At 34.7% G+C, this 27,191-nt stretch overlaps 3 protein-coding genes across 4 annotated transcripts; 2 read left to right on the plus strand and 1 right to left on the minus strand.

Moving 5' to 3' along the window:
* Positions 1–31: 31 nt before the first annotated feature.
* Positions 32–22,660, minus strand: LOC110791064 (uncharacterized). Of its 2 annotated transcripts, XM_056832507.1 has the most exons (17): positions 22,308–22,660; positions 20,760–20,855; positions 20,620–20,668; positions 8,510–8,617; positions 8,393–8,427; positions 8,259–8,306; positions 7,905–7,985; positions 6,344–6,460; positions 4,964–5,849; positions 4,261–4,509; positions 2,817–3,700; positions 2,478–2,633; positions 1,579–1,756; positions 1,370–1,498; positions 1,139–1,282; positions 750–953; positions 32–355 (listed from the first exon to the last, which is right to left on the minus strand). In XM_056832507.1, exons 5-17 carry the CDS (start codon positions 8,425–8,427, stop codon positions 233–235), a joined length of 3,234 nt encoding a protein of 1,077 aa, XP_056688485.1. In that variant the 5' UTR covers positions 8,510–8,617; positions 20,620–20,668; positions 20,760–20,855; positions 22,308–22,660; the 3' UTR covers positions 32–232. The 2 variants fall into 2 exon arrangements, with proteins under 2 accessions (XP_056688485.1, XP_056688484.1); XM_056832506.1 differs by lacking the exons at positions 20,620–20,668; positions 20,760–20,855; positions 22,308–22,660 and having other exon boundaries at positions 8,510–8,872.
* On the plus strand, positions 10,533–14,630 carry LOC110791071 (mechanosensitive ion channel protein 10). The gene is made up of 6 exons (XM_021995834.2): positions 10,533–11,565; positions 12,517–12,853; positions 13,066–13,189; positions 13,274–13,567; positions 13,651–13,853; positions 14,022–14,630. The coding sequence occupies exons 1-6, from the start codon at positions 10,596–10,598 to the stop codon at positions 14,302–14,304; spliced, it is 2,211 nt and encodes a 736-aa protein (XP_021851526.2). The 5' UTR covers positions 10,533–10,595; the 3' UTR covers positions 14,305–14,630.
* LOC110791048 (mechanosensitive ion channel protein 10) lies at positions 15,932–26,555 on the plus strand. Its single transcript, XM_021995812.2, has 6 exons — positions 15,932–19,307; positions 23,606–23,942; positions 24,384–24,507; positions 24,610–24,903; positions 25,250–25,452; positions 25,989–26,555. Exons 1-6 carry the CDS (start codon positions 18,347–18,349, stop codon positions 26,269–26,271), a joined length of 2,202 nt encoding a protein of 733 aa, XP_021851504.1. The 5' UTR covers positions 15,932–18,346; the 3' UTR covers positions 26,272–26,555.
* Positions 26,556–27,191: the final 636 nt, after the last annotated feature.

Below are 27,191 nucleotides of genomic sequence, written 5' to 3' on the forward strand. Positions count from 1 at the left end.
TTCTCACATTTTTCAACTAATTATGCTAATACTCATAGTATTTATAATACTAACAAGAAATTCACATAAATGTTCTAACCACTTCAGAAATATGTTCTAACAAGAAAGCCAAAAATTCTAAGCATTTAAGCTACATCTTCAACACAACCTATTTATAACAAGTACGAAATTTGATGCTACATGTAAGCTACATGTTTCTAGCATTGATCTACAACTAGCTATTACAATTTCCTCAAATTTTGTTTTCTAGTGCCCATGTTCTTGATTTTGAAATCATTGTATGATGTTCATCATTCTCTTTGTGCGCCAATAACTTTCCACAATATTCAACTCTCAATCTCTTCATTTGCTCAAACTGCAATGACATCAATTTGAAGGTTAGAACAAAAAAATAGATGTTAAATACACTTTGTTTTAAGCATTTAATCCAATTGTTCTAATAACTAACCCTATATGTTCTAACAAATTCAACAATATGTTCTAAATATTTTCTGAACTCATTTAATATAAGTTCTAACAATCAATACACTTTGTTCTAAGCATTTCATCTAATTGTTCTAATAATTAATTCTACATGTTCTAACCTGTTACGGTATATGTTCTAACAAGTTGAACATGTTCTGTATCAACAAGTATATGTTTTAACTAGTTAAGGAACATGTTCTGTATAACCAAGTATATGTTTTGAGTGTATTCCAATGTTCTAAACTCATGAGGCTTATCATTAAATTTAAATTTTAAACACTTACGTTGTCTTTTTCCAGTCCCGGATTCCATTCCTTTGCACTCTCTCCATAATAAGTTTCCATGTGCTTCAGCAAAAACACTCCACAATCATCATAATTGGCGTTGCTTTTCCATTTCATATTCAGGTTTCTTGTTTTGAAATCAGTTACAGAACTTTTGTTTCCTCCATTGTGTCTTGCAAAATAATATTCTGCGAAGCCTTTCAACTGTGAAATTGTCAAAGTGAGAAACATTATTTTTTCTGAAGTTTAGGAATATGTTCTGTATTTGTAGCACAATGTTCTAAATATTCTTTCTATATGTTCTGAATTTGGAAAATTTTGTTCTGACAATAATTAGTTAGTTAAAATCTATGTCATCACTTTAACACAGATTTAGATAGAAAGCGTACCATATTTCTTGGTTCATTCTTGTATTTTCCCAAATACGTCATAGGGGGTGTAATGCATTGGTTGTCAATCACGTCCAAACTGCCATTCATGAAGTTAATGCACAATAGATAGTAATGACCACCATTAACTATCGGAAAAAACACCTGAAAATTTAATGTTTAGAGTTATGTTGCTGTTTGTGAAAGTAGTATAATATTACGTCAACAAGTCACACATAATTAGAATCATACCAATTGAACTCTTTGCAAGCTTGTTACTTTAGCATGTGCTAGTTCTTCATCCATTCTTTTAAACAAAGCAGGATATCTTTCATTGAACTTGATACTCGAAAGAAAGTACTTATCTTTGCATAAGATGTCCTGAAAATGTTTAAATATTTGTCAAAAAAAAGTGCTACTCGAATTTTAATTTAGACATCATTTTATATGTATTAACTTACATATGGCTTTGTGCTGAAGAAAAATCTACTTTCTGTTCCTACACCTCGCCTTCTGTTTTCAACATTTAAAAGGTATGCCCATGCATCAGCTATATTGTTGAGCATATGATTTTCGCCCGCAAGACTTTTCATTTCTTCTCTTGTGATTTTGTTTAGCTTATCGTTGTACAAAAGCTCACTTCATTCAACAAAAACACAAATATTATATCAATTTTTGAGAAATAAAATTAAAAGTTAGATGTTCTAAATCAGGAAAGTAATTTTTCTAATTCAACTAGGTAAATGTTTTGAATTCACAAAGATAAAGTTCTGAATTCAAAAACTATGGATTGCACAAAATGTGAATGTTCTGACTTAACTTAGTAATTGTTCTAATTCAACTAGGTAAATGTTCTGAATTCCTAAAGATAAAGTTCTGAATTCACAAAGATAAAGTTCTGAATTCAAAAACTATGGAATGCACAAAATGTCAATGTTCTGACTTAACTTAGTAATTGTTCTAATTCAACTAGGTAAATGTTCTGAATTCACAAAGATAAAGTTCTGAATTCACAAAGATAAAGTTCTGAATTCAAAAACTATGGAATGCACAAAATGTCAATGTTCTGACTTAACTTAGTAATTGTTAAAATTCAACTAGGTAAATGTTCTGAATTCACAAAGATAAAGTTCTGAATTCACAAAGATAAAGTTCTGAATTCAAAAACTATGGAATGCACAAAATGTCAATGTTCTGACTTAACATAGTAATTGTTCTAATTCAACTAGGTAAATGTTCTGAATTCACAAAGATAAAGTTCTGACTTCACACATATAAAGTTCTGAATTCACAAAGATAAACTTCTGAATTCAAATAATATATAAAATCTTAATAATGAAAGTGAAAATTTATAACTTACTCAATTGGTCCTTCAGCAAATGCATAATCAGCCATCCTTCTTTTAGCAACATCTACTCTCTTGAACGCTGCATCATGTTTGACCATGAAAGGCGATCTTAAATATTGCGGGAGCTTCTCAATGCATCTTTGACTCTTTCTACTTTCATCATTTCCCCTGTACATAAAATCAAAGTTCTAAATCATAACACTTTGTGTTCTAAAAAACATTAAGCATTCGAATCTTTAAACAATTCTGAAAATAATAATTGTTCTAATCCATCAAAATACCAAAATACAATTATTTCATTGTTTCACGGTTTTTCCAAAATAGGAATTACAATAAATTATGTGTAATTACCCTTCCTGCTCATCTATTTTCTGTTTTGGCTCCTCATATTTTGGCGAACCAGCTTGCTTTCCATCAATATCTAAACCAGTTGGTGTTTTAGTAGTTTCTGTTCCCATTTGCTGATCATTGTTACCCAAAGTAGCCTCTGTTGGAACAACATCAGACGCTCTTTCCTTAGGGTCATCATCTTTACCCGAACTTGGCTTGTTTGTTGCATTTTCTGTGTCTGTTTGTTCTTGGCTTTTGACATTGTTTGCTGCATTTTCCAAGGATTTTTGAACTCCAAGTGCCAGATCCAAGTCCAAATCCAAATCCATATTTTCAAACGATTCAGCACTGTCGAGAGAAATCACTTCTGTTGGCTTTAATGCAGATGAAGATGGAATATCCCTAAGGATCACTGGTGATTCTGATTCTGGAACAAAGATGTGTGTCGTTGTTGTAGCAAATGGGAGGGGTTGCTCTTCTTCTTCATCGGTTTGGCTTTGGGTCAACAATTTGAAGCCTAATATATCAGATTCATCTCTTGCCTTCTTTTTCTTTTTTGTTGGACGTGGCTTGACAAATTTCTTACTCATACCTATTCTCTCTTGGTAATCTTCCCATGCCTTAGCCATTACCACGTCCAATTCCTCAATGAATCCAGGTTCATCAAACATTTGTTTGTCTTGGCTAAGAACTGAAGGACTCTTGACTTTTTCTTGTGCTTCGGGCAGAATTGGCTCAGTTGGCTTATTTGTGTACTTGCTCCAAATATTATCGACCAGCCTTTTCAGTTCCTCTGCTGTATCGCCTTCTTTGAAAAGGTCAGATGCTTTATCTACCATAACATACATCTCGTTGATATTTGAAGCCAGTGCCTTAGCCAAATCCCCAAATTTGTCCAGAAAGCCCTTCATTCAAGTAAAACAGATTCATCAATTAGATATATGTTCTAAGAATTAAGTCTATTTGTTCTAAATATTCTATAATATGTTCTAAGGAATGTATTCAATGTTCGGAACTGTGCTAAAACTATTTTTTGAATTCATTTAATATAAGTTCCAACAACCAATACACTTTGTTCTAAGTATTTCATCTAATTGTTCTAATAATTAAACCTACATGTTCTAATCTGTTATTGTATATGTTCTAACTAGTTAAGTAATATGTTGTAAGTATTTAATCCAAATGTTCTATTAATTACTTCATATGTTCTAACATGTTACTGTATATGTTCTAAATTACCAATTACCATCAATCAAGGGTGAGAAAAATGGAAAATACAAAATCTCATAGACGGCAATGCATTCTAGAATCATAACCAGAGACTATCTTGTTCTATGGTAAAACAATTATGTTGGAATCACCAAACAATATGTTCTAACTAGTTAAGTAATATGTTCTGAATATTCTAACCATGTGTACTAACTTGCATGGTAAGTATTTAAATTCTATGTTTCCAGTTACTTACCATAATGTTGTAGGATGAAGTTGATGAGCCTGCTTGCAAGTCAGGATCTTTCTGGTATATGTGTTCTTCAACTTGTTCTTCTAGTAATCCTTCATAAGCTATTCTTTTGAGCACAACCCCCTTTCCAAAGCCCCTCTTGTTTTCAATCTTCATTCTTTCTTCTATCCTCTCACTGTTCCAGACTGAAAGGAGAGGGAACTCTCTTGGTTGCACAATCTTCTCCCTTTGCAACCGGTCAAAATATGTAATCTGTATAGAGTTTGAATATTTATAAATATTTTGCTTCAAGTAATTAAGACATACGCAATGACAAAACTCTTTGCTAAAAGCAGAGCGACTTTCAAAACAAAGAAGGGCAACTTTTAATCCTAATCTGTAATAATCAAGCAAGTTTAAGACTTTAAGATCAAACTAGCAAATTCATAGGCTATTTCAATTAAGTAAATGTTTCATTGTAGATTGATATTCTACCAATTAAAATTATATGTTCTAACAACTTTATCAATATGTTCTAACAACTTAATCAATATGTTCTAACAAAATTATTTAACATGTTCTAACCTATTGAGGAATATGTTCTGCAACTTAAGATATATATTCTAAGCAGAAAAAGAATATGTTCTAAACATTTAAGTATGTGTTCTAACCAGTTAACATAATTGTTCTATACTTTTAAACTATATGTTATGGGCAGTGTACATACCAGTAAGAAAGGCAATGGTCCAGTGAAATAAGCATTTCCTCCTTTCCATTTTTCAGCAGCTATCTTCATATTTACAAAAGTGTAATGGCACCAGTCTAATTCATGAATTTTCTGTATGTCCATGCAGCTATACAGAAACTTGTATGCCACTTCCGGTCTTGATGTTGAGCATATACAAGTATTCACTACACACACCACGAAATGCCATAAAAATTCATCACACAAGTCTTTTTCACATAACTCATTCAACCTATCTAATACTTTTGACAGGTATGGACTTCCACTTTCCATGTTAAAGAATCCCCTCCATGTTCTCAGAAATGAAACCCATTCTTCATCTTCTTCCTTCTTCGGTTCCACTATTTTCCTTCCTCCTATTGGAAGCCCGTACACAAGGTGTATGTCTTTCAACTGAATATCTATTTCTTCTTTGTTATCCATCACCAAATTAACTCTGTTGGCGTCTAAGCTTGTTACAAGTTCAGCAGAAAACGCAGACTTATGGGCACCAATATCTAAATCAAGGAAGGCACCAAAGCCTATTTTCCTAATGGCAGCTCTGTGTTGTCTCGGAATTTTAGGAATAAGTGCCATGAACCAATTTGGTGGTATTCTTTGGACCAAAAGTCTAGCCTTTTTCTTCTCCACCGGTTTTGATTTGTTATCCACTTCTACACAGTCTTTTGATCTCGAGTGCACAACAACTGCAGACTTGTGCTTCTTGACATCTCTAACAACAATTTCATTCCCTTGTTTCCTTTTTGCAATATGTTTCCTTCTTTTGTCATTCTTCTGATTCACTTCCTCTTGTTCTTTGTTTACATTGGCATTGGTTTCTTCATTGATGATAGGTTCAGTTTCTGCATTGGTTTGAGTTTCGGTTTCCCTGCAACACATGAAACAAATTAACTTAATGTTATAAATATGTTTATATGTTCTAACAATTGAATTTATATGTTCTAACAAGTGAATCTATATGTTCTAATCAGTTAAGCTACATGTTCTAAGCAATTAAGCTATATGTTCTAGCACAATGAGAGGTGATGTTTAGATAGATTAGAAAGATTTTATTTTGGATTAAACCTTGCAAACTACTTAAGTCATAGAACTAAAAACCAAAACAACAATATAGGAACATCATAACAGCAACACAGATTATAACTATTATTAGAATCTTAAAAACCATTTTGGGAATAGGTATGGTACAAATTATATATAGAAACATAGAAAAGTTTAGTAGGTCCCAACTTGTTGCATATTGATACACATGAATACTAATCTTGGGGCAGAAATCAGATACATTCTAACATACATGTTGGTGATTTCAAGTCTAATTAATCTACTAGTTTTCTATTTGAAATATTATGTTTTGTCTTAAACCTGACAGTCTCTTCCCGTCCTTTAGTGAGATCAGGCTCTTGTTCTTGGTTTCCATTATCAATGCTTTCTTCATTGATTTTAACTTCAGTTTCTTGATTGGTGTGATCTTCGGGTTCCCTGCAACACATGAAACAAAATTAGTTCTTTTTTAAATAGGTATAAATATTTTAACAATTTAATTTATATGTTCTAATAAGTGAACCTATATGTTCTGTAAATTGTTCTATATGTTCTAATCAATTATGCTACGTGTTCTAAGAAGCTAAACTATATGTTCTGTAGATATGGAAGGCTTTAGAATGAAACCTAATCATATATCTAACACAGTAACACCCAAAATGGAAGATTAGCAATTTCCATTCAATGTTGAAGGTAGCGGTAACAATTAGGAATAATGTAACTTCACTTGTGCAGAGAAAATGTTGTAATTCTCAAGAAAATGTGCATGACAAAAAAGACTTTAAGTCAGCTAAACTTAGAAACAAACTTAAGCCATGTTACTCTTCTGAAGGTAGCGGTTTCACACAACAGTGAACGACATTATCACTGGTCTTTTTGCAACCAAATAAGCTATTTATTATATTCTCTTGCAGCATTTGAATTCCACCAAACATGAAAATGATATTTAAGTACATAACCATCATGCCAAATCGATCCCATGTCTTGTCACAGTTTCAAAATACTCTACAAGCATCAAACTGATTAGAAATCCACATGAAACATCAAGCACAAAAGTAATCTTGCTACACAACTAATCTTGCATGCGGCAGAAAGTGACTAACCTAAGTTCTGAATTTACAGTATGCTAAAAGTTACTACAAATGGCTAATCAGGTAATACAGCAAAGGCAATCCAAATTAAAGTTTGATGTTACTTGGACTAGAGATAAGGAACTGGATAGTACTTTGGTTCAATACAAGTAATTGGTTTAGATTGAAGTGCCCAAAGGTCAAACACAGATGCATGAACATATCCAACTACTATCCAAGGTTGGCGTTTTCTGATCGTCACATTTAAAAGTCATAATTCTTATTAGAACATGCCGCCAGACAATAAAGTTTAAACTAAGACACCATACATGCCTCAAGCTTGGTTGAATCGACACGCGTTTTGTTTCATAAGATGAAAGTAAATTTTATGCTAGTCACACCAGCAACTTCATCAAACATTGTTAACTTTGCAGAGAAATCTTGGAAATAGGGTTCAAACTTTACAAAGTTATCACCAAAAGAAGTACTACAAGAAATCATCTGCACTATGGATACATTTTAAATATTAACAACGTAACTGACACATAAAAAAGTTAACAACAACACAGGAACAAACCATCAGGGAAACTCAAACACCAAAACTAATAGATGGAAAGAGATAATGGCATCTAGTAAAACTGTCAAACGGCAGATAACACAACATATAATTAATTTCACCAGCTAGCTTTCAAATCCAGAACATGTGCACTTATATTTAGAACATATGCAATTATGATGTTCTACAAAGTGATCTATGATGTTCTACATAGTGATTTATGATGTTCTAAAGTATTGAGAGTATAAAGTATTACTCTAAATCGTTCATGATGTCGTTCAAAAGTGATGACGGGACAATTGGCTCCGTTTCTTTGGCGCGTTCATTCTTATTTCCTCTGTTTAAAATTTCAAAACAAAAATATCAATTAATGTCGAAAATATCTTAAAACTATCAATTCTGAAAATAATTCAAAAAATCACAAATTAAATTCTTTTAAAAAATTCTGAAAATTCATAAAAGTTCATAAAAATTCTCAAAATCGCTAGAAACATACAAATATTAGCAGAATAAATAATTACAAAAATAATTTCGAAAAATTACGAAAAAATTACAAAAATTACGGAATTAATAAATAAATTTCTCTACAATTAAAGCACTGAATTCTTACTCTTCAGTATTGTCTGGATTTGTTGCTTGTTTGTCATGTTTGTGTTTGCTGAAAATCAAAATTCAATAAAAAATATCTTCAATTAATGTATATACAACGAACGAAGTTCGAAATTAGGTTACAAATTCGCTTACCTTCGTCGTTCGTATTGTTTTTGTACTCCAGTCATCTTCAATTGAAAAAATTAGGTTAAAATTTGAAAAAATTGTAGAAGGAGAGAAGAAATGTATAACAATTGAACTCGAATTTACCTTAAATCTTCAATACACCGGCGGCGAACAGAGAGTCTTGAACGGAGAGAGAAAATCGGAGCTGCGATGGTGGTTTTCGCGAGAGGAGAGAGAAAATCGCTGAGGTTTCTGCGAGAGGAGGGAGAACAGGAGTCTTGAACGGGAGAGAGAAAGAAGAGGAAAGGTTTTAGAGAGAGAAAGTGGTGGGGTTTATTGATAGAGACGTGGCTTAATGGGGAAGGTGGATGGGTTTGCTCAAATTAATCCTAGCCATTAGATTGAATCTAATCCTACGGATTAGATTCATTCTCATATATACTAGTATACTCACATAAGGATGTATTTTCACATGATCTCTTCCCTATATATATATATATATATATATATATATATATATATATATATATATATATATATATATATATATATATTCTGGTGAATAGAGGGAAATTTGCATAATTAACACCATCTACTACGGAAAAAGAAGTTTAAAGCCGGTACTAAGCTTGTATCCTTTCTCTACAACGAATGATCCTCCAAGGGGTATTATCGGTCCAAAACGCCTCTCGGATTAACCCGCTCCGAACTAGCAGGTTAGGCATTTTAGTAACTGTCAAATCGGTAACGTTAGTTGTCCCACATTGGAGAAAGATGAGTGAAAATACCATCTTATAAGTTTATGGAGTTACTCCATCTTTAGCGTGGAATTTTCATTGGGCATATAAGTAGTGGCGGAGGTAGGGGGGAAAGCAGGCCGCCCCCCTCAACATTTAAAAAAATAAAAAGAATTAATAGAGAGATGAGTAATAATTAATACAAAAATATATCATTAAATGTTCCATGTCAAGGGTTCAAACTAAACTATCCTCTACCTTATTGGGTTGCCCAGACATCTAATGAGGGAAGCGTAATCCCAAAGCCCCTAAAATACTAGCCAATGTTAATTTAAGCCTTCCTAAATCAGTGGACGAAATTGTGTATTGACGGATATGCAAACTAATTTATTTATTTTTGGTACAAAAATATTGTACTGTGGAACGGGAGAAGTAATGTGTCTTTCGAATGGGACCTAACTCCGTACTCATTTTTTTGTACTGCATGCACGTATGAGTAAACCGCAAGCGATATATCCCCACAAAGGCACAAACCAAACCTAATAGATAGGGACCGAACACATGATTGGGGTTAAGCTAAATTTCTTACCGATAACATCAATTACTACCTGACACTCTGTTGGATCGGAGCTAGATGTCGGCCAATTCCAACTAATCTTTTGGGTGTATAACAAAGTTATCCACCGTCAACAACAATGACTAACTCTCTCGCCCCGCCTACTCCAACTAAGGTTATGTTCGGTAAAATTAGGTGTAGCGGTTATCGGTTGAGTAGCGGATAGTAGTTAGAGTAGCAGAGAGTGCTTAGAGTAACGGATAACGGTTAGCGCGCTGTCAAAGTAGTGGGTAACTAATGTGAATGTTCGATAAAGGTAGCTGTTGTTACCGTAAATTAAAATAAAAGATAGAATATTGTTTAAATTTTACTTTAAATTTGTCAAACACTACCCATACGTTATATTAAATGCTACTAATTTTATATTTGACAAAAGCTACCCAACTGCTACAATGTTAGTATTTTACAAGTAGAGTTTTAACTATGTCAAAACGTTACCTGCTACCTCAAACGCTACCACAGAACACGCCCTAAAATTAAAGGATTGGTCAATGATTTATTTTCATTCTCAAATGTTGAATTTCGAACCCCTAATATGTTCGTTAAGAGATAAAATGAGCAACTATTATTCCAAACCCACAAGTGATTATCAACCACAAAACAAGTTCATCGTGATTGGTGACTGGTGACTATGGTGAGCATATTGGTTGTTTGCACTATGATTTTGCGTGAGTGATTCATCATAACCCGGCCCGACAACAAATAATATTTGTACTAAGTAATAACCCACCCATAAGAGCTGTAACAAGGAGGTCCGTTAACATGAAATCATGAATTTAGACGTGTAAGGCCATGATTTTATTGTCCTCTTTATATAATTGGTTAATTATTAGTGATTTGAGATAATAAGAGATAGGAAAAATATCTTACACTGAAGATGGCAGGCCGCCGTAAGTCTATTGATCAAGTTGTAGTGAACTTGCCTGACACTACACTACAATCTAACCCATCCTTACCCTCGAATTATTCCAATGCCAATACCATCAACGTTGAGTTACAAGGTGATCAGCTAAAGAAACACCCACAATCAATTAGCAGTCTTAGAAAAAGAGCCACCCTAAGACGTCATCTTAGCTTTTCAAAACCCCAATCCCGAAATACTGAGTTCAACTACATCTATCCCAAAAAAAAGGTCACTAAAGACCACCTTAAAAGTAATGAGACGGGTTCTGGTACAACTATTTGGGAAGAAGAGAAAAGTAAAAGTTGTAATGGTGTTGATTGTAGTAGTACGGACTCCTCCTTAGACGAGGAGTCTGAGGAGGAGGATACGAGAATAGAAGAGGAAGAAAAACTTGAGGGTCAACTATATCACAATATCAAAAAGAAGAAAAGGAAGATCCATTGGAAGAGAGTGGTAGAGTTGTCAATATTCTTTGTTATATTGACTTGCTCCATCTTTTCTGTCACTATGCACACCCTTCGTAACCACCATGTGAAGGGCCTATTTCCGTGGTGGTGGTGCTTGTTGGCGATGGTGGTGTTTAGTGGCCGCCTTTGCGCCGGTTGGCTAGTGAGCTTCTTGGTGTTTTTGATAGAGAGGAACTTTATGTTAAGGGAGAAAGTGTTGTACTTTGTGTATGGGTTAAGGACGAGCATACAAAGTTGTATATGGCTAGCACTTGTGTTAGTAGCATGGACTTTTATGTTCGATGCTAAAGTGCACCATGATAATAGAGTGGTAAAGAGGGTGTCTCAGTTGCTAGTAGCAATTCTTGTTGCAGCAATCATATGGCTAGTCAAGATTGTGATGGTCAAGAGTCTTGCTTCCTCTTTCCATGTCAGGACTTACTTTGATCGTATGAAAGAAAGTGTCTTTCACCACTGTATACTTGACAGACTTTCAGGTTCGTCTTATTTTTTCACATGCTATCCTTTTGTCATACACTAGCTCTGCCGGGCAACCAATTTTAGCCACCTTAAATAATTGATAGCGTATAACACTAATCTTAAGCTTAAACCATTAGCTTAAGTTTTTTTTGTTGAATTTGTCATTTGATATGGTATCGGAGCTAGCGTGACACAAATGCCACGGGTTCAAATCTCAGCCATCCCTCATTTCTAAAGTGAAATATTTAGCGCTGAGTATGAGAAGGCTCTGGATCCAAGCCCAAAGAAAATAGATAGAGTATAAAAACTAATGTTGGGATTTCAAACATAAGCTTAACCTTTTGATTCAATTGGCCCTCTGACAATAAGGACGTGCTAAACTGCTAACAATTTAAGTCACCTTACATGATTATGGGAATATGGGTAGAGCTCAAATAATATTTAAGGTAGGTTGGGTGACTTGAAAGGGTTGTTTATTTAAAAATACTGTCATTTTCATCTCTTGTGCTTTACACCTTGAGTTTCACCATTCATATTATTATTTTCGTTTTAAAATATCTTTACAAAATAAAAAAAATTGTATAAAAATGTGGGTCGATATAATAAAATATGCATAAAGTTAAATAGATGGGTAATGAATGAAATAGAAGGTGAGTAAGAAATTGTAAAGGTTGTTTTGTGGCATGTGGGGGTAAAAAGGGTAAAGTAATAACTTTTAATATCACAAAAAACAATAAAGTATAATGTAAAGAGCATTATGAAACAGATTAAAACTAAAAATGTAAAGATCATTTTGAAATGGAGGTACATAGTACTTTATTAACTTAGTTTTGGCCAATATCTTTTTAATTTAACTTATGTTATCAGTTTCAACTCTATTTCAGTTATTGTCTTATTTTTACACATAACGTGAATTTCTACTACTTAGCGAAGTAATTGATGGGGATATATTGATATGATGAACCTAGGTCCACCCTTCAATGAACTAGTCCATGAAGAACATAAACCAATCTTAGGGTCAACATCTCTGCCTACAAAATGGAAGCATGCTAAGAATGCAATTAGATCAAAGAAATATGGAGCGAATAATGTGGACATGGAGAAGCTCCAGGACCTAAGTAAGGAAACTTCGGCTTCGATTTGGAGTTTGAAGAGGTTGATGAAGCACATTAGATCTTCTGGTTTGTCCCCACTTTCGAAGAATGTTTATGAATTTGGAACAGCTGAAGCTGAGATTACAAGTGAGTGGCAAGCTAGAAGTACTGCCAAACGCATCTTCAAGAACGTAGCAAAATGTGGTGCCAAGTAAGTCAAATTCATTTGTATTGTGATTTTGGGAATTCTCTTTCATTTAAAAATGATACTATTAGAATCAGCATACAAAGGAGTCACAAAGGTCGACGATATAGACAGAATTCAATCAGATTTTACCAACTAAACTAGCATTGACAATACCTTCTATAGGAATTCTATGGTAGAATAAATCTGAATGTGTCATCTTGTTACTATTTTGGAAGGTACATTGAGGAGGACGATTTATCAAGGTTCTTGAAGAGGAACGAAATTCATGAAATATTCCCTCTTTTTGAAGGAGCATTAGAGACCGGAAAAATTACCAAGTCCTCCTTTAGAAATTGGGTGGTACGTTATGTTTTACTCTCAATGTGTGATGTGAAAGATTAGATTGTATCCATGATAACAAAACTTACATTCGTGTGATTGAAGGTACGGACTTATTTCGAAAGAAAGGCTCTATCACATTCTCTGAACGACACTAAATCAGCAGTGAAACAGCTTCACAAGATAGCTTCAGCTATTGTTAGTGTGATAATCTTTGTGGTGTTTCTCTTGCTGATGGGATTAGCATCAACGAAAGTAGTCGCGTTTGTCGTCACACAAATGGTAGTCCTAGGAGTCATATTTCACAACAGCTGCAAAATCATTTTCGACTGCATAATTTTCGTCTTTGTCATGCACCCTTTTGACATAGGAGATCGTTGTAAAGTTGATGGTGTTCAGGTATGCTAACTAATTTATTTAGTGTTGCTAATCTTCCTTGCTTAAGTTGCAATTAATTAAGATTAAGTTCACGTGTCTTGCAGATGATTGTAGAAGAGATGAATATACTAACAACAGTTTTCCTGAGGTATGACATGGAGAAGATCTACTATCCAAATTCAGCTCTTCTAGACAAGCCAATTAGTAATTTCTACCGAAGTCCAGACATGTGGGATACAATTCCTATCACCATTGATATGTCCACTCCTCTTGTAACTATAAATGCACTCAAGAAGGCGACACAGAGGTAAGACATAAATATTGAACGTGGTCAATACTAGTGACTTTTAGGCCCTGCGCACTTCACCTGATTATCACTTAATTGGATTTTTTGGCTAAAACTAATTGTACTTGTACTAGTGTTTTGAAATTTCTGGTGTTGGTAATACACTAACATGAATTTCTGCATATGCAGCTACATTGATAGCAAGCCAAATTATTGGAATTCGAAACACAGTTTTGTAGTTACTGACATTGAAGACCTCAACAAGATGAAGATGGGCTTATCAGTGCAACATACCATCAACCACCAAAACATTATTGAACGCAATGTTAGGTTACATGATCTTATTTTGGATTTGAAGAAAAATTTTGAGATACTTGGTATCAAATATCACCTTCTTCCACAAGAGGTTCATCTTACCCAACTCAACATTGACAATCCGTCGCCAACAGTAGAGATGAACAACTCTATCTAAAAATCAAATACCTGATGCGTATCTGATCCAAAAAGTCGGATATCCTAAATGGTGGGCTGCTTTAGGACAATATGAAAACATCATGTTTTATTCTTCATTGGCCCATTAGCCCATCATTTTTACAATTTTCGGATATTCGACCCGTGTTCAGCCCTAGCAAACACCATCTTGATATCCCATATTATAAAGATAGTGTTTTGTAAATTAATTCCCCTTTTAGGAATAATTCTTGACAAAGTGAGTAACACGGAGTACTTGTTGTGATACTCGGAACTCAATTGCTCATGTTAAGAATGGGTACGTGTCCAAATATGGCCACTTGGATATTTACGAAAACTTTCCATGTTTATGGCCGGGATAGTGTCAATTCAAGTGTAAATAGTAAATACCACTAGTTAAAGCGTCCAATATCATCTAACTAACAATCTTGTGAAATGAATAGATTGAGTTATAAACTACATCCATGTAATTTAGTAAGAATTGTGATTTAAGATGCTATGAATTTATCAAAAATCAATAAAAAGTCATAATTGAGCAGAATCGACAAAATGGGGAAAAAAGAATGAAAGAATATTTAGAAGAGGAAGGTGTGTGTATTACAAATGATAATGGATTAGAAAAGATCACAATATCCCCAGTTACTTGCATGTTGCCCCCAGCAACTGGATATTACTACTTTTTGGATTTTAAAAATGGAAAAGTGTGCTCAAAATCTGTCTGCCAGGTTTTCCAAAACCGGCAAGTTTATTAAAACCCGCCTGTTAGGTTTTTCAAAACCGGCAGGTTTCGAGCGTGAGTTGAAAAACGGACTTAAAAGGCATTTCTTGAAGTGCACCGAAAATCGGCCAGTTTTGGAAAACCGGCAGGTTTTGAGATCAGTTCTTTGTGTTGTCCGGTTTTTTATCTTCTCTATGGATTCCTCTTTTAGGATAGCTTTTTGAGTATGATTTATGGACAATTATCATTCTGATTATGGTGATTAAGTTGGTCTAATATTTCTCATGTTTATGGGAGTTATGAACCCTTCATTATCATGGGATTAATTGATGATGTTGGGGTAAGAAGCGCAAGCGGAAGCAAATAAAGAGATTGAAAAAATAGGCAAAAGATGGACAAGATAAAGAAAAAGAGGTACACACAAATTAACGTGGGGAAAAACCCTCAAAAGAGGTAAACAACCCACAAACGACGAACACTAATTATCCAATATATAAAAAGTGTATGAGAGTACAACCCCGAAGGGTACAAGAATATGGTATGACTCTCGAAGTTATATTATGGAGTATGGTGATGTGTTGTGTATTTATTTGATATTGTGTGTTAGTGATACAAGAGGAGCATAAGGGGTATTTATACTACAAGAGATAGCCTTGGCCTTGGAGCCCAAGTATTACAACCTTGGAAGCCAAGGGTCTTCAAGCCTTGGAGACCAAGTATTACATACTTGGAGGCCAAGGGTTTTCAATCCTTGGAGACCAAGTAAATAATTACGTATTACTTGTAGTAATTAAAATTTGTGACATATACCCAACAGATAATTCCTTTGAGTCATTTGATTTTTTGGGTTGTTTTATATCCTCCTCTAATCCTTTATATATATTTCTTCATTTTCTGAGTTAGTGACATACATATATTGATCTCTTCCTCTCCTCCTCCTTTTCTCTTTGTTTGGATGGAAAAAATTTGGTTCATGATTAAGTCATGATTATTCGTATCTATTCAAACTTTTTCCTTCTTATTCTTTTAGGCATAAGTTTGTATGGCTCCATCTCATCACCCAAAAGTGTCTTTGTGTGTTGAGAGTTGTGTAAACCTCAGGGAACGAATCGGTGAATACAATTATGCACCCCGGTTGCACCGAATCTCGTTTTCAAGGCAGTGGTTTGGTTACCACGGCGCAACAATTTCCTAAACTCATTCTTATTCTTATTCTAGTATTTGCCTTGAAAATCCAATTATTACAACACTACTTATATGTCACGTCAAACAAACTTTAATTAGTGTCCTAAGAACCCAATATAGTTTAGCAAGTATACATTAAAGGATATTAATTCAACAATTTTTTTTAAAAAAAAATATACATGGGTCTATGGGATCTGGGTCTGAAATTCTTAGACCGGACTCAGGCCCACCTCATTGAACATAGACTTAGATCTCCCTTGAGTCTATTGAATCTAATATTTTTACACCCAAACCCTTAAAAGTGATTTAGTTTCAACCGGATCTAGATCAGGTCTTGGACCCATTATCATCCCTACCTATCAAGCCTCTACCAAAGCCCCTAAAAACTAGTCAATATTGCTAATTTAGGCCTTCAACTTCCCTATACATGGGGTAGGTTTGACCTCCTAGCTGAAAATTTTCGTAATGTAATTTTAGTTCCGGCTTTCTTACAATTTAAGTTTAAGTGTATATATCTTATATTTCATTGCTTAAATTTCGTTTACCAATCCCCTAAATAAATTGTTCAACATCCGCCTCTGCTGGTTCCTGCCGAAGACCACGAGTGGGTTTCAGAGTGCTACGTATGTTGCTATTGATGTCAATAATAATTAATTAGTTTGGTGCTTCTACTCTAGAAGTGCACTACCCGCGTCTTCAATGTTGAAGTTAACAATTAATCTTCCACCACGCATGACGCATCCATCCATTAGAAAATCTATTAGAAAATCTTGATAGTGCACTTCGCCACTATCAATGCTGTTGTAGTTGTAAGATTCATTCTCCGCCTTTTGGTACAATCCGTAACACTAAGGACATGTTTGAATTGAAAATAATATATTAACGTATAATAAAGTCAAAATATTAAAAAAAAAAAAAAAAAAAAAAAAGAATAAATAACTAAATAAATAAAAGGTAATTGAAGGTGATGACGAGAGAATAAAATGGTGGCAAAGAGAATAAACTAGTGATAGTAAGAAAAAAAAACCAAAAGGAAATGGACTCTACCGCATCAATCAATAAGGAGAAAACACCAATCAATCGACTTACAAAGCCTTTTCAATTCCCTTAGCTCTAGCGTAATCTCTAGAATTAGTAGCCTGGATTATAGTAGTTGTATGTATTTAGCTTGGATTACACTAATTTTTAGCCTGGATAATATGTGAGATGAGACTAATTATCCCTTTTAAAAAACAGATAAGTAGAATCATTGACGGAGACGAGGGCAAGTGGAGGGTTGTCGCCTCTCCAATTATTTAAAAAAAAAAAAACTGATACTACATTCGTTTCAAAATCACCTTTAATTACACTTTCCGTTTTAGTCTGTTTCACAATGTTCTTTACATTGTGATTTATGGACATGAATTTTAATGTCTACCCTTCCTACCCCCCACAATATTTAACAATTTCAATCTATTTCTCTTACTTTATTCATTGTTTTCCTTACACTCGTCCATTATTTTACAAATATCTTTAACTTTATCCGTAGTTTATTATAGTCACCCACATTTTTACACACACTTTCATTTTTGTCTTAATATTTGTGTTGTAATTATATCATTTTAAAACAGAGACAATATATAGAAATAAATACATAAATACACAACTAATACTCTTTATTTCAGTAGTTATTTCTAGTTTAAAAGTAATGTGAACTCTTCGTTCTAAGGGGTTCAAATACTTTGCACTGCAATATAACGTCCAAAATCAATGAAATTCCTTATGAGGTACTTCATGCAAAAGTGATGTTAGTTGTCGGCCAATACCAACTTTACACATTAGCTTCTTCATACTTGTAACAATAATTGTAAGATAGCTTTGTCACTTTGTGATTATCAACCACAAAACCAGTTCCATTAAGCCATTATGGTGATCGAGAATATTGCTTGTTTTCACATACTATAATTTTGCGAGCTGAGAGTGATTCATCATAACCCCCACACAACATATCGCATAATATTTGACCTCTAACAAATCAAGAGACCTGTAACAAGGAGGTCCATTAGTATGAAATTTTGCGTGTTAGGTCATGATTTTGTTGTCGTCCTTATATAAGTACATTGGTTGCATTAATCGATAATTAACCCAATTGAAGGTGAACATGGATCGCCGCCGTACATCTAGTGATCAAGTTATTATTAACTTGCCTGAGGTCACGCTTCAATCCAACCCGTCCTTACCCAACAATTACTCCAACGCCAACACCATCAATGTTGAGTTACAAGGTGATCAGTTAAAGAAGCACCCACACTCAATCAATAGTCTTAGAAGGAGAGCCACCATACGTCGTCTTAGCTTCTCTAAACCTCAATCTCGTAACACTGAGTTCAACTATACTCATCCCAAAAAAAATGTCACTAAAGAGTTTAGTGAGAGAGATAAGACAGGTACCGCTGTTTGGGATGAAGAGATAAATAACAACATTTTTAATGGTGTTGATCGTAGTAGTACAGACTCCTCCTCTGATTCTTCGTCAGAGGAGGAGGATGAAGGAGAAGAGGAAGAAAAGATTGAGGGTCAACAATATAACAAAATCAACAAAAAGAAAAGGAAGATCCATTGGAAGAGAGTGGTAGAGTTGTCAATATTCTTTGTTATATTGACTTGTTCGATCCTTTCCATCACTATGCACACCCTTCGTAACCACCATGTGAAGGGCCTATTTCCGTGGTGGTGGTGCTTTTTGGCGATGGTGGTGTTTAGCGGCCGCCTTTGCTCCGGGTGGCTAGTGAGTTTGTTGGTGTTTTTGATAGAGAGGAACTTCATGTTAAGGGAGAAAGTGTTGTACTTTGTGTATGGGTTAAGGAAGAGCATACAAAGTTGTATATGGTTAGCACTAGTGTTATTCGCATGGACTTGTATGTTCGATGCTAAAGTGCACCATAATAATAAGGAGGTGAAGAGGGTGTCTCGATTGCTAGTAGCCATTCTAGTCGGGGCGATCATATGGTTGGTCAAGATTGCGATGGTCAAGAGCCTCGCTTCCTCTTTTCATGTGAGGACTTACTTTGATCGTATGAAGGAAAGTGTCTTTCACCACTGCATACTTGACAGGCTTTCAGGTTCGACTTTTTTTTTTCATACACTATTTTTTTATGCATACACTAAAATGACCTTGGTCGTACCTCATAAGGTACAAGTATAATAGAAGTTGCCTTATTTTGCATTTTGTTAATTTGTGAAGTGCACTAGATCAACTTGAGTCCGACGCTTAAAATAGCGAGTGTTGACCTGATTTTCAAATTTTATAGGCGGGTTTTCACAACTTAAAACTACAATTTTAGTTATAAAATTAAGATGACCTTAAAATGACCAGAAAAGCAGGTACTTTTAGCCTTACATAGCGGGTTCTAAGTAAGGGTGAACACGGTCTAGTTGGGACAAAACCCAAACCAAACCAACCGGCCGTATTAGTCTCTAAACCGAAAATTTTGGTTTATGGTTTGGGTTTATGATTTCAAGTTTTAATTTGCGATTTTGCGGTGTACATAGTACAAATCAGGAGTTGGTCGGTTGGAAGAGGAAAGTTTAAACTTTAAGTAAGAGAAGAAAAAAATGAGTATATTAATTTTCCAAAATACAAAAAGTATGTTTTATGTTATATTTTAATATATTGAACAACGTTATACTACCTCAGTACTTCCATTTCATAAAGTTCTTTACAGTTATTATTTGCACGAATTTCAATGCAATATTTAACTACTAATATATCTAATATGGTATGTGGAAAATTATAAAAAGTTGATATTCTGAAAATACATACCGAAACCAATCTAATAAGATCTTACATGTAACGTTTTGATGTATATAATAGTGAGAATTTACGGTTAAAGTTTTCATATTTTGGACACGTATTCCAAAGCGTAAAAAACTTTCAGAAATGGAAGGAGTATCATACAATAAAAGTTTAAACCGTATGTTATATTTTAGTGTGGTTTGGTTTCCAGGTAAAGATTGTTTTATTTTTTTTCAAACCAAATCCAACCCGTATTTAGCTGGAAGAAAAAAAAAAAAAAAAAAAAAAAAAAAAAAAAAAAAAAAAAAAAAAAAAAAAAAAACCAAACCAAACCGTGAAAATACGGTTTGGTCTATCTGAACAACTCTAGTTATAGGCACTCAAAATTAGCTCAAAGTTTGACCCGGGCCAGCACTATTGGCTAATTTTTATATCCCATCCCGCCTTTTGATAGGTCTGTTGTAAAGTAATAGATGTGAATTTGTTGATGTAACGACTAACGAACCTAGACACAGTAGACAACTAGACACTAAGACACTCATCAAGTCATCAGCAAATAGCCAAACAAGCACAAGTGGGAATCACAATTAGCAAAGTTGACAAGTTTTTCTAAAGCATATAAGAAGCCAGTAACATACCTCGAGCAGCAATGGTTTGTGCATCCACCATGAACTCGGAATAAAAAACCTGTTGGTAAACATTATTCAGGTAACTTCAGTCCAACAAACATCTTTAAAAAAATTAGCAACAATTGCTGCATAAAACAATAATGTAATACCTTCATTGCTTCACAGCTTTCAGCTACCCTTTCAGACATCTTCTTAACTTCCTTGTCTGTCCCATCCATTAGGTTCTGACATGCTTGAGCCTGAATCTGTTGAAACAATAAACAACACAATATTTTGAAATAAGCTTATAAATCCTCAAGGTCTCAAATAGTTCATGCTCTTTGATTCTAGATGCAGTATATTTAGTCTAACTCCATGCCAACCTTCTGTTTGGCAGCACACTTTTGCACTGAGATATGGATTTTGTGACAACAGATCAAAGTCTTTGTTTATAATCTTAAAATATAAAAATAAAATCTATGAAGAACCTCTGTCACATATCATGTTCTATTATGGTGCATAAGACCATTAGCTAACATGAGTGAAATTTTATTGTATAACTATTAAGCTACAAGGAAATAAGGAATAATGTGATTGAGAAACCACGTTTGAGTCGGAGATGTGAGAAAAATTGCATTTAGTGCAGTCTGCACACACATATAAAAGCATATATGTTTCTTGAAAAATTAAGTCCTGGCTAGAAAAGATAAATAATCATATTACTTGTCTGAGTTAACTATAACGAAATCTTAACTGATGCTAAGCTGTTAATTGCAAACCTATAGCAAGTTAACTATAAGCTGAAAGTGCAGAATTCAATCATTTCAAATTGAATTAACAATTTAACATAGCACTTTACTGTCCGAGAAAACTAATTCTCATGCAAGCTAACTATAAGCTGTAAGTGCAGAATTCAATCATGCCAAACTGAATCAACATAGCATTTTACTGTCCGAGAAAACTATTTATCATGCAAGCTAACTATAAGCTGTAAGTGCAGAATTCAATAATTTCAAACTGAATCAACATAGCATTTTACTGTCCGAGAAAAAACTAATTTCCATGCTCTCACCAATTAGGACTTTGCATCTACAAGGAGATAAGCATGGATTTGGCATTTTTCTTTCAAGAGCCTTCAAATAAAACCTAGAATTTAATCCAGATCAATAGGCATAAAATGTGTCCATCCAAAACTTAAATAAGCCCTACTAGTTCAAAAGCTTAACAACTTCCCTGGTAACACAAACTTCAAACACTAGTAACAAGTCTAACAACAAATGCAGGTAGAACTATCAGCTATCAACTTAATTGCTTGGTCGCACAAATCACAGAATTCCGGCATCTCATAGAAATCAGCAACTGATAGTTTGAATTTGCATCAAAGACTTTTCTAATACTACTAATTATTTCACATCTAGGTCCATCCTCAATTATTCATAACGAATTCACACAAAATTCATACATTACTAACCTAATCGGCTATTCGCTTTCAGAAACACAGATATTCATTGCAATCAACATCTCTTACCATTGAAAATTCAGCAAAATATCAGCGAAAACCTAGACATTATTTCCGAGACGAAGTAACCGAATTACTTAAACAAATCACACAATTCTAGAATTTCGTTGAAATTAAAAAATCATTTTAATTCAAAATTCAACAAAATATCAACGGAAACGTCTAGAAAAAGAACCAGAGAGGAGAGAGAGAGATAGACCTTCAAGCGCTTAGAATCGACCTCCTTGAGAATGTCAGAGTGAGATCGCTCAACCTGCCGCTTAATCGAGTCCAAATGAGACGACACTGCGTCTTTCAGCTCAGTTATTGAAGACGACACCTCTTTTTGCGCAGCGGCGAAGATTCCATCGGTGATTTCCGGCGATTTGCAGCATTTGAGGTCGGAGAATTGAGCGTGAATTCGAAGGATTTCGGCGATGACACGGTAGAATTCTTGCGAGTGTTCACCGTCTTTGCTTCTGGTGGCGGTGTTAGGAAATCAGCTGCCGATGTCTTCTTCGTCGCTGCTCTTCCTCTTGTTTTCATCTCTCTCTCTAACTTTCTCTCTGTTCTGCGTGTGAGTGGTGAATATATGGCGGGAGTACGACTACGAAGTAACGTTTTTATAGGGGGTGACTCATATCAGGGGGTACGAAGTAACGTTTTTGAAACGTGATTGGAGACTCTAAAGTTCTGGGCTGTTGGAAATATGAACCGGGAATATTGTGTGCTTGGGCTTTTAGGTTTGAGTTGTTTTCAAAATGGGCCTTCACAGTTCGTTGGCCAAAACTATGCACAAATGAAGGACTTTTTAAGGGGTCGTTTGGTTCACTGAATTGGAATTTTCTTGTCACTTGTGAATAGGGGTGTTCATCGGTCTAAACCCAGACCGGATTGAAGATTAGAATTTTGATAATTCAAGATCCGGAGACCGGACAGATTATACTTGGACTGGATTGGAAAAATCGGTCCAAATCTCAGACCGGACCCAGACCTCATCGGAAAAAGTCGGTCCAAAACACGGACCGGAACGGTTCCGATATGTTAAAAACATATTTCTATATATTTTTTTATTTTAAAAAAATCTTATGGTAAAAAAGAAAAATTATATATATATATATAAAGGAACTAATTGTTGAAGGCCTTTTTTTGCAAGCTAAAATAAAATATATCACAATATGGTACAATATAATAAAGGAGAGAATTAGATTTTTGTATATTATACTCCACTTTATTAAAAAAAATCAGTAGGTCCATAACCGGGTTTTGGACAGGACAGGACCAAAAACCGTAAAATGATATTTCTCGACCCAGAGACCGGTCTGATCCAGTCTAATCAGCGTCGGTCCGATCCGGTCCATTTTTTCAGTCGAACCAATTTTAACACACCCCTACTGGTGAGTTAGTAATAGACAAATTGTACTAAAATGTTATGAGTACTAATCATGTCTAAAACACGTTTCAATATTCACTTCTATGTTGTAAATTCTGATTTGTGATTCCCATCTATGATTCTAGGTCCGCCCTTTAGTGAACTAGTCCATGAAGAGCATAAACCAATCATAGGAGCAAAATCTTTGCCTACAAAATGGAAACATGCTAAGAACGCAATTAGATCAAAGAAATATGGAGCAAAGAGTTTAAGCATGGAGAAGCTCAATGAGCTAAATATGGAAACTCCGGGTTCAATTTGGAGTTTGAAGAGGTTGATGAAGCACATTAGATCTTCTGGTTTGTCCCCACTTTCGAAGAATGTTTATGAATTTGGAACAGCTGAAGCTGAGATTACAAGTGAGTGGCAAGCTAGAAGTACTGCCAAACGCATCTTCAAGAACGTAGCAAAATGTGGTGCCAAGTAAGTCAATATCATTTACTCCCTCGGTCTTTTTTTTTTCTTTACGTTTGATATATTTCACGCGTTTTAACGATTAATTAATGTGTGTTGAGATTCTTTTATTTTTTTTATTTAAACAAGACAAATTATGTTTATTTATAATGTTTTCACTTTTATCAAAATTCTGATATTGGAAATATGAGAAACATTTAATGCCCCAATGAAAAAGTGTGAGAGATTAAATACTCAATGAATTTAACTGGTTAAAATAATTATTGAACACAGATTTTGATAGAATTATTAGGGTATTTATGTGATAATATAAAAGAAAATGTAAAGCACATTTTGAAATACCAAAAAGGAAAATGTAAAAAACAAAAAGAGACGGAGGGAGTATGTTTTAAGAATTCAGGATATATACAATCGCGATTTTGATAACCTTGACTGGTAATATTTTGGAAGGTATATTGAGGAGGAGGATCTATCAAGGTTCTTGAAGAGGAACGAAATTCATGAAATATTCCCTCTTTTCGAAGGAGCATTAGAGACCGGAAGAATCACCAGATCCTCTTTTAGAAATTGGGTGGTAAGTTTTATGCTATACCTTCTTTATGTGAAAGATTATATTGTATCCCTATTTCATGACAAAGAAATTAAACTTCCATTTACCGACTTACGGTGATTGAAGGTAAGGACTTATTTCGAAAGAAAGGCTCTAGCACATTCTCTAAACGATACTAAATCAGCAGTGAAACAACTTCACAAGATAGCTTCAGCAATTGTCAGTGTGATAATCTTTGTGGTGTTTCTTTTGCTGATGGGATTAGCATCAACGAAAGTAGTCGCGTTTGTCATCACACAGATGATAGTGCTAGGAGTCATCTTTAACAACAGTTGCAAAATCATTTTCGACTGTATAATGTTTGTCTTTGTCATGCACCCTTTTGATATTGGAGATCGTTGTAAAGTTGATGGTGTTCAGGTACGCTAACTAGTTTCTTTGATGTTGGTAATCTTGCTTGTTTTAGGGCCCTGTTCTGTTCACCTTATTTTCACTTATTTCAGGAAAAATAAGTTCAGATAAGTTCAGTTTAGTTCAGATAAGTTCAGATAAGATAAGTTCAGTTAAGTTCAGATAAGTTCATATAAGATAAATTCAGGAAAAATAAGGGTTAGTCAAAGTACAATTTATAACTAAAATAAGTTTTGATAAGTTCAAATAAGTTCAGTTAAGTTCAGATAAGTTCAGGAAAAATAAATGGAAATCAGGTGAATAGAACGCAGCCTTAGTTGCAATTAATTCAGATTTAGTTGTTGCGTACTTGCAGATGATTGTAGAAGAGATGAATATACTAACAACAGTTTTTCTGAGGTATGACATGGAGAAGATATACTATCCGAATTCAGCTTTATTAACAAAGGCAATAAGTAATTTTTACAGAAGTCCAGACATGTGGGATACAATTCCTATCACCATAGATATGTCCACTCCGCTTGTAACTATAAACGCGCTTAAGAAGGCGACACAAAGGTAAGACTGCTAATCTATATCTATACTAATATATTAAAAGGCGTTTTAAAAAACGTATACGTGTCACGTACAACTCTCCTTGTTACGCAAGGATCGAACACCAAACCTCTTTGTTAAAAGTTACACGTATTACCATCTTAACCAACTACAACTTATGTCATATCTTCCCATATAAGCCTATATATTCTTTTTACCATAAACAATACATTGAATAAAAGTGAATGCAAAAAAAGAAATGAGTACTTAATTCATAAATGTACAATTATTATTTTGAAGAAAAGTATCCGACTTTGTTTAGATTTTTGGATGTGGGGTTTAATCGGGGAGTTTGTTGATCGACCACTAATCTTATGTCACCACCATAATTTGATGATGACACCATCTCTACGTGCACATATTTAAAAGTCAAAACCCGAATAAAAGTCAAAACCCAGGCCAACGTCCGGGTTACATACTAATTATCACATAATCCATGTAGGATTGTGACACGTATTAATTATCACAACACTAATATGTGCGTATTTTTCCAAATGCAGCTATATTGATAGCAAGCCAAATCATTGGAACTCAAAACATAGTTTCGTAGTCACTGAGATTGAAGACCTCAACAAGATGAAGATGAGATTATCAGTGCAACATACCATCAACCACCAAAACATTATTGAACGCAACGTTCGATTAGGTGATCTCATTTTGGATTTGAAGAAAAATTTGGAGACCCTTGGTATCAAATATCATCTTCTTCCACAAGAGGTTCACCTTACCCATCTCAACATCGACAATCCGTCCCCAACACTAGGGACGAACAAAAGTATTTGAACATTTGAATTTCCCATCCTTGCCTGACCCGAAAATATCATTTTTTACATTTTCGTATCAGATATCCGACCCATGCTCAGCCCTACCATCTTGATATCCAATAGTGTTTTGTAAATGTGTTACTCTCTCACGAATAAATCTTGAATAGGTATGTGTCCAAATATAACACGTGGCTATTCAAGAAAATTCTCTATGTTTTACAGCCCAAAATAGTGTCAAAGTGTCCAAGATCATCCAATGTAGACAGGTACTTGAGTGAAATGAAGAGACAGAATTTCAAACTACATTTGTGTAATCTATTAAGAAAACTTTCATGCTTTTCTGCTCAATGTATTTCTCAAAGAAACAATAAAAAGAACGGTTTTTTCATGAAATGCCCCTGAGGTTTCACGAAATTCACCAAATACCCCTGCGTGTTTCAAAATACATAATATACCCCTATTTTTCCGTACAGTTCATAAAATACACTTGGATTTAACGTCCGTTAGTCTTCCGTTAGCAGGATTTTACGTTTTTGCCCTTATATGGCTTTCTTCCCCATTCATCTGCAAACGTTCTCTCTCCTCCCACTCAACCCACCTACCAAAACTCTCTCTCTCCTCCCACTGAACCAACACCACTCCTCACCTCACCGCCGTCACCATCTTCAACCCCGCTTCTGTCGCCTACCACTCCTCACGGCCTTTGCCTACCTCGCCGGAGCTAATGAGAGAGAAGTAGAACAAATTGGGTAACGTAGAAAGAGGAGTGACCGTCGTTGGGCGGAGATGACGGAGGAGGGACAACACCCGAAACTTCCGTTGTTGACGCGGGCAGAGGTCATGGTGGGCGAATTCGACGGCGATTTCGGAGGGAGAAATTAGGGCTTTGAGAGCGGTTTGATCTTGTTGTGGTTGTTGGTGGAGGGGGAGGTGATTGGA

Source organism: Spinacia oleracea, chromosome 6 (assembly GCF_020520425.1).
Source record: "Spinacia oleracea cultivar Varoflay chromosome 6, BTI_SOV_V1, whole genome shotgun sequence".
Lineage (NCBI taxonomy): Eukaryota > Viridiplantae > Streptophyta > Magnoliopsida > Caryophyllales > Amaranthaceae > Spinacia > Spinacia oleracea.

Coding starts and splice junctions, on each gene's coding strand:
- LOC110791048 (XM_021995812.2), top strand. CDS start 18,347: ATGGATCGCCGCCGTACATCTAGTGATCAAGTTATTATTAACTTGCCT. Junction 19,308..23,605: donor CATACTTGACAGGCTTTCAG/GTTCGACTTTTT, acceptor CTATGATTCTAG/GTCCGCCCTTTAGTGAACTA. Junction 23,943..24,383: donor GTAGCAAAATGTGGTGCCAA/GTAAGTCAATAT, acceptor ATATTTTGGAAG/GTATATTGAGGAGGAGGATC.
- LOC110791071 (XM_021995834.2), top strand. CDS start 10,596: ATGGCAGGCCGCCGTAAGTCTATTGATCAAGTTGTAGTGAACTTGCCT. Junction 13,190..13,273: donor CCTCCTTTAGAAATTGGGTG/GTACGTTATGTT, acceptor GTGTGATTGAAG/GTACGGACTTATTTCGAAAG. Junction 13,854..14,021: donor CTCAAGAAGGCGACACAGAG/GTAAGACATAAA, acceptor CTGCATATGCAG/CTACATTGATAGCAAGCCAA.
- LOC110791064 (XM_056832507.1), bottom strand. CDS start 8,427: ATGACTGGAGTACAAAAACAATACGAACGACGAAG. Junction 5,850..6,343: donor GGACGGGAAGAGACTGTCAG/GTTTAAGACAAA, acceptor CATGTGTTGCAG/GGAAACCGAAACTCAAACCA. Junction 4,510..4,963: donor GACCATTGCCTTTCTTACTG/GTATGTACACTG, acceptor AACTCTATACAG/ATTACATATTTTGACCGGTT.